The following is a 7,500-nucleotide window of genomic DNA, read 5'->3' as shown; positions in this document are numbered from 1 at the left end:
CACATACCCATTTACTAAGACTTCAGGAGGTTAGTGAAGAGGTTAGTGAGGAGGTTAGTGAGGAGGTTAGTGAGGAGGTTAGTGAGGAGGTTAGTGAGGAGGTTAGTGAGGAGGTTAGTGAGGGGGGGGATTGGATTGGCCAGTGGGTTGGCCAGCAGTGAGCCGGTGGGGAGGCAGCAGGTTGGTCTGTTGGGTGGCCATCAGGGAGCCAGTGGGGTAACCAATGGGGAGACCACTCAGGAGGATGGAGGGCTGGCCCGCCGGCTTTACATTTTCCAACTTTTCCTCCCAGTCCAATACGGTTTGACATCATATATAATAGTAATAAAATATATATCATTTGAGATTTCTGGTTTAACATTTAAATGTGCCAGAGCCACCTAACAACATTACTACCCCATGTATATTGCAGAGTGATATAACAGGAAAAACTTAGCTGAAGCTTTGCATATACTGCCCGTCTCATGTGTGTGTGTGTGTGTTTGTGTGTGTGTGTGTGTGTGTGTGTGTGTGTGCGTGTGTGTGTGCGTGTGTGTGTGTGTGTGTGTGCGTGTGTGTGTGTGTGCGTGCGTGTGTGTGTGTGTGCGTGTGTGTGTGTGTGCGCGTGCATGTGTGTGTGTGTGTGCGTGTGTGAGAGAGCAAGTAAAGGAGACTAGAAAGAGAGAGAGAGATCGATGGACCAAGTGGGCTTGGTGAATAATTCAGAGAAATGGCTTCAGTTGCCCCAGGAGGAAAGAAAAGAAAAAGTGCTTAGAGTGTGTGCACTTCTTACATGTTTGTGTGTTTATGCATTTCGGTCGTGCATCAAGTCACTGGCTGGGTCCTAGGGCACCACTTGAATCTCAAATCACAAACTTGAAATTTGGATAAGCATACTTGAGAATTGGCTTAAACTTGTAACACTGGAGACTTCCAGCCCCTGCTCGTGTTTGTGAGTTGCAAGATACTTGAAGGGTGCTTGGATGCACCCATGTGTGTGTGGGTGTGTGCATGTGTGTGTGTGTGTGTGTGTGTGTGTGTGTGTGTGTGTGTGTGTGTGTGTGTGTGTGTGTGTGTGTGTGTGTGTGTGTGTGTGTGTGTGTGTGCTTGGATGCATGTGTGTGTGAGGGAGTGAGTGAGTGAGTGAGTGAGTGTTTGCTTGAAGTTGCTTTGATGTGTGCATGTCCATATTTCTGTATGCATCATGACAGCCAAATCATAGAACATGACCTGCAGGATCAATAATTCATTTAAAATAGATTATGGTTTTGGATTAATTGCATGTAGTAGGAGGGGTCTGGTTTATTTGCAATGCCATGGCTATTGTGCAATATTGTTTACATTGGCGGTGGGGGCGCACTATAAATATATATTTTTAATGTATTAATCCATTTTCAAATCATTAACACGGGAAACAACACCCGAGGACTTCTTTCTGTAGACCTCATCCCTCTTTTGCTGACACGCACCCGACGTGTGAATGACAGTGATTTGATTCCAGGATAGGGCCCTAATTGAAGTTATCAAAATCCGCCACAGAAAGCATTAACAACGTCACCCATGGGATACAATTAGTATTCATTTGTTGCAATTTGTCCATCAGTGGCTGCCATAGTGACATTCTGAGGTTATTGGATAGGCATACAGCAGTGGATACGATATATCAGATCATAATCACGCTGCAGTCTCACGTCTGCTGGCTGATAACGCGGATATAGTATTTGATGGGTTACTTCGGAACACATTCGATCTAGAGGGAGAGAGACAGAGAGAGAGAGAGAGAGAGAGAGAGAGAGAGAGAGAGAGAGAGAGAGAGAGAGAGAGAGAGAGAGAGAGAGAGGGGGGAGAGAAGGGGGGGGATGGAGATGAAGAGACAGAAACTGAAGACATGGAGAGAAACAAACATGTTATTGTATCGAATCATCCCAGGCTCGAGAGCACCACCTGCTGGTCAAAGGTTTTAGCGGATTGATTCCTCCATTCAGCCCTTTCCTCAGTCCTCCCCTCCTACGCCAAATAAAACTTGTGCTATCAACACAAATATTTTTTGCTCGTTAAAGAAGGACAGGGAACGGCTTCATGATGGAAATTGTATTTGAAAAAACAACTCAAACAAACTCAATGCCCACGAATATGTCATCATATGTGAACAATGTATATGCATCAGCTTTGTGTGTGTCATTTCTAATAAATAAATTCTATACACATGAAAATGTGAACCACAAAGCCTACCTATCCAATGCGTAGCCAACACACACAGTGAATCTGTGTGAACAAATATTACAAATATATTTACGAAACATAAATATAAAAAGATCAATAATTTAATTTATTATTGTATGCCATTGCGATTGTTCTGAATAATCAAAACGAAATAAAACAAACATGACGGCTTCTTTTCATCTATATTTGCCTGCTCAGAGCAGCCTTTTTTTCCTCACAAATACAACGGGCCTAGATTGTCCACAGTCACAAAATGTACCTCACGGCCCGATATTACCTTGTGCACCCACAGAGAGAAACGGGCAGAGGTGCACCTCATTTCCCACAATGTATTTTACACGTCATTTCCGGTGTCCACACAGGCCACGCCCCCTTTTACAAGCCGTGCTAAACTCGTATAGATCTCTGGAGTGAGTCACCCCCCCCCCTTTTAATGACCACTTAGGAGACAAAAGCCAAGCGTCGTTAATACTGATAGGAAAATCAGTTGAGTTATTCGCTAAGAGACTGTCTTGCCAATCCTGTCAGGAAGAGGGATGCATATCATGGGGAGACGAAGGGCTGCGACATGTGGTTGAGAGACAGAGGGCGGAAGGTTAGAGAGAGAAGGGTTAGAGAGAGAGAGAAAGAGAGAGAGAGAGAGAGAGAGAGAGAGAGAGAGAGAGAGAGAGAGAGAGAGAGAGAGAGAGAGAGAGAGAGAGAGAGCGAGAGAGAGAGAGAGAGAGAGAGAGAGAGAGAGAGAGAGAGAGAGACAGAGAGACAGAGAGAGAGATAAAGAGATGGGACGAGGGTCTGATGAAGGCAGGGTGTGATGAAGGAGGGATCAATGGAGAGAAAGATAGAGATGAGATACATATTTTATTATGTTAATTATGTACATATGTTTACTATGTCACATATGTCGATTTGGTAATTACAATCTTATTTGCCCTTTGAATTGTTCATTTACTTTGGCAAGGTGAACGTTTATTTGCCCTTGTAATAAAGCTTTTTAAGATGTAATCAAAAGGGGTATGGAGAGAGAAGAGAGGGCTCATAGTAGAGAGGATGAAGGAAGAGGGAGAGAAGAGAGGGCTAGAACGAGGGGTAGGAACAGGCACAGTGAGAGAGAATCTAATGAATGTTCCTGGCCCTCATAGGTCGATTTTTAAATCCTTTTTTAAGGATCTTCTTAACCTAGTATAGGTGAAGGAGAAAGGCTTGTTGAAGTGCTACATAAACGGCAAGTAGCCAACGTTTATGATTTAAAAAGCATTAAATGGTGACTTTCTACGTTGGTATGCATCTACGGGAATGTGCATGTGCTGGGGAACAGACACAAGCACAGGCAGAGGGACAGGGAGTGGAAGCTAGTGTCGGCTTTTTGATCTCTTCTCACGTCCCCATAGGAGCTGCTTGTGGATAGCGTGTTAAACATAGGTAGACGGGGCTGACCGGTGAACCGGGGAGCTCCCAGGACCCCCAGGGAGTTCCCTGTCGGCTGAGGGCTTGTGTGTGCTTGTGTACAACCACAGCAAAACATCGTAAAACGGTGGTTCTGTACACGACAGTGCTACACATGAGACCGGCCTGGTGGGTGTGCCGCCCCCCGTCGGTTGAACCCCGCCCCGCCTCAGTGCTCCGTGCTCGGGGGGGCTCCAGGTGACCGGTCCACGCCCCACCCGCCGACCCCGCCGACGCCGCCCTCCTTCAGGCTCCGCTGCTTCGGCAGACTGGCGGCCAGCAGGATCTCCGACTCCGCCTGGGGCCCCGGGCCCTTCATGGCCATGCTGGCCCCGACCATCGCCGGGTAACTCCTGTTCCTCCGCATCCCCTCGGGGCCGAAGGGGGAGCCCGACCGGCGGAGCCCGCCCAGGGGCCCCCCCAGGATGGGGCCCGGGCTGGTCGCCCGGGCCCCCGCCGCCCCGGCCACGCCCAGCTGCTTGACCTTATCCAGCAGGTTGAGGTGCTGCACCGACACGCTGACGTCCGTCTGGCACTCGCAGTCGCGGGCGCGCTGCCGGCCCCGGGACCCCCCCTCAACCACGTCCTTCAGGATGGAGCGCGCCGGCCGGGAGGTCAGGAAGTTGTCGTAGGGGGGGCCCTTGAAGTCGAAGCCCAGCGGCGTCTCTTCTCCGCTGCCCCCGCCGGGGTCCACCGCAGAGCCCCCGCTCCCGCCGGCCCGGGACCGGGTGGGGGAGTTGGGCGGGGTGGAAGGGCGGGCGCGGTGGGGGGTGACGGAGGTGCTGAACAGCAGCCCCTCGCTGCCCTGCGGGGGCTCCAGGCCCTGGCTCTGGTGGTGGTACATGGCCGCAGAGATGCCTCTCTCCTGCAGGAGGCGCACTAGCCCCAGGGAGGTGCTGGTGGTGCGCGTGGCGTCCCTGTAGAAGAAGTTACACAGGCGCAGTGTTGGCAGATTGGGCCCGATTTCCCGCCCCAATCTGGCAACCCTGGGTGCAGCGTGCTACAGCCAGGGTTGCCAGATTGGGAGGGAAATCTGGCCCAATCTGGCAACACTGCACAGGCGTTTAATAATATGGAACATGAATGAAAACCACCAGGTGGCACCACACACAGTCAGACGGTCAGTGTGGCCTGTGCCTCCATTCGCAATGTGCAATTTAAATTCACTGCTTTATTTGGTGTTTTTCTTCTTTTGAGTTTAGAATACATATATTTGATGCTTCATTACTCAATAAATCATGCGCAAATTATGCACTGAACCGCCAACACGTGCCCATATTGTTATTTTGGTTTGCTATCGCTGTATAATATGCATGCAAAGCTATGCTTTCATGCAAAGCTATGCTAGCTATGTTTCCCAAGCTAACACGTGTTGTGTCTGTGTGGGGCTGGAGGCGTGGGGAGGAGCCAGAGTTTCTCTAGAGGTGGTCTCCAGCGATCGGGGGCTTGCCTGAGGTTGGTTGAGGACTCGGAGGGGATCATGCCGAGTCGCCGTGGGGTGCAGGGCGTGGCGATGGGCGTGGCCAACAGGCTGCTGGTCATCACACAGGAAGAGGTGGCCGGGCCCGAGATCAGACTGCCCCGAGCCAGGAGGAAGGAGAGGGAAGAAGAATGCATATTACATGTACAACGTACGGACACACATAGAGATAGTTCATTGACCTCTGATGTTCCATGTCGTCCCATTATGTCGGATGGCCGTTCAGACGACACACATGGTACCGTACCACATGGATAATAGTGGGCTGGGGGTGTGGGGGGGGTACCTGGGGGTGACGCGGGTCAGCTCGTCGGTGGGGTGCAGGATCCGGCAGGTGGTGAAGGTGTAGGTGGAGCTGGTATGCGCCATGCACTTCCCTGGGTAGTATGCAGCTGCCCAGCCAACACACACGCACACACACACACACACACACACACACACACACACACACACACACACACAGACACACACACACACACACACACACACACACACACACACACACACACACACGCATCATATTTATTACAAACAAAGTCCATGTTTGTGAGTGTGTGTATGTGAATGTGTGTTTATGCATGTGTGTGTGTGTGTGTGTGTGTGCGTACATGTGAATGTGTGTGTGTGTGTGTGTGTGTCTGTGTATGCGTGTGTGAATAAGTGTGTGTGGGTGTCTGGCTTGTGCCTGTGTGTGCGTGTGCCTGTGTGTGTGTGTGTTTATGTATGTATGTGTGTGTATATGTGTGTGTATGAGTGCATCTGTGTGCGTACGCCTGTGTGTGTGCACCTGTGTGTATGAGTGCACCTGTGTGTGTGTGTGTGTGTGTATGTATGTGTGTGTGTGTGTGTGCGTGTATGTATGTGTGTGTGTGTGTGTGTGTGTGTGTGCGTGCGTGTGTGCATGCGTGTGTGCATGCGTGCGTGCGTGCGTACTCACCCAGCGGGTCCGTGTTGGCGAGGTGCGGCGACGGGGAGGGGGTGCCGGGGCCGGGCAGGGGGGTCAGGCCCTGCCCCTCGACGGGGCCGGGGGGGAGGGCCGTGCTGGTGGGACAGGGCACCATGGGCGAGGCGGTGGCCGAGGTGGTGGGCAGGTTCTGGAAGTACTGCTCCCCGGGCTCGTCCTCCTCCAGGCCGCCCCAGGGGAACGCCTGCTCCAGCTCCAGCTCCAGCGGCCGGTAGCCCTTGGGGATGACCCCGGGCCGCGCGTCCAGGATCACCCCCAGGTGGGGCTGGGCCAGCTGCTGCCAGTGGTGCAGCGTGGCCGACCCTACGCATACGGAGGGGGACACTCGCTGGTCACATGCTGCCTGGCCCACCGTTGTGAGGTTCAATGTTTAAATCCATTCACATTAAGGCCTTGAGTAAAGTTCATAGTGAACAATAGATCATTTCTTGATGATACGTGTTCACTGCCGATGGTGAATGCTACTACTTGTTCGTCTCACTACTCGCGGTAGAGTCTAAACTAAAAACGAAACCAATATCCTCTCTGCGATAACGATATTGTATCCTGGTAATCGTTTAATGGTGTCTTTGTATGATGTATGTTTGATGTAAGATTAGGAATATACATAGTACACTCGTAGCTACAACTGTGTCGGTATAAGATTTGCATCCAATATTTTAGATGCAAAAGGGTTAAATACGGCTTTTATAGTTTTTCATCAAGATAAATAACCTCTTCTGCTGAAATATCCCCAATGAAATCCCGTCCCACCCATATCCCCTCTTAAACCCTAGGGTAGTATAGCCCCACCCATATCCCCTCTTAAACCCTAGGGGAGTGTAGATCCACCCATATCCCCCTCTTAAACCCTAGGGTGGTCTAGCTCCACCCATATCCCCCTCTTAAACCCTAGGGTGGTCTAGCTCCACCCATATCCCCCTCTTAAACCCTAGGGTGGTCTAGCTCCACCCATATCCCCCTCTTAAACCCTAGGGTGGTCTAGCTCCACCCATATCCCCCTCTTAAACCCTAGGGTGGTGTAGTGGCTGCAGCCGGCCTCCAGGCTGCGTGTCCCTTCACCGCGGGGCCCCCCAGCCCGCCACCCCGCTCACCTTCCAGGGGCTTGACGATCTGCAGCTTGTCGGGGAGGTAGGCCCCCCGGTGGGCCCAGAGCTGGAGGCTCCCCAGGGACATGATGCTGTCCGAGGGGGTAAGCCCGCCCTCCAGGCCCAGGGGCACGCCGTGGCCCCGCCGCCGCTGCTCCCGCTCCTCCTCGAAGAACCGCCGCTCGCTCAGGTTGTTCTGCCGCCGCAGGGACAGGCGCCGCAGGGCCAGCCGCAGGTCCTCGGCCCCTGCGCTCTTCTTCCCCGAGCCGTCCCCGCAGCTGCCCGAGCAGAAGTGGATTAAAATAAGGGGGCATTGAAATATT

At 52.0% G+C, this 7,500-nt stretch overlaps 1 protein-coding gene across 2 annotated transcripts in view; it reads right to left on the bottom strand.

The window, feature by feature from the left end:
- Positions 1-2,914: 2,914 nt before the first annotated feature.
- Positions 2,915-7,500, bottom strand: part of trak1b (trafficking protein, kinesin binding 1b) — a 13,692-nt gene continuing 9,106 nt past the window's right edge. For both annotated transcript variants that reach the window (XM_030347946.1, XM_030347945.1), the window contains 5 exons: positions 7,184-7,455; positions 6,063-6,392; positions 5,412-5,517; positions 5,096-5,221; positions 2,915-4,562 (listed from right to left, as the gene is read on the bottom strand). In XM_030347946.1, the coding sequence (XP_030203806.1) occupies positions 3,815-4,562; positions 5,096-5,221; positions 5,412-5,517; positions 6,063-6,392; positions 7,184-7,455 (1,582 nt within the window). In that variant the 3' untranslated portion in view covers positions 2,915-3,814. The remainder of the gene's footprint in view (positions 4,563-5,095; positions 5,222-5,411; positions 5,518-6,062; positions 6,393-7,183; positions 7,456-7,500) is intronic.

The sequence above is a fragment of the Gadus morhua genome, chromosome 22 (assembly GCF_902167405.1).
Source record: "Gadus morhua chromosome 22, gadMor3.0, whole genome shotgun sequence".
Classification (NCBI taxonomy): domain Eukaryota; kingdom Metazoa; phylum Chordata; class Actinopteri; order Gadiformes; family Gadidae; genus Gadus; species Gadus morhua.
This window is presented reverse-complemented; position numbering and strand designations above follow the sequence as displayed.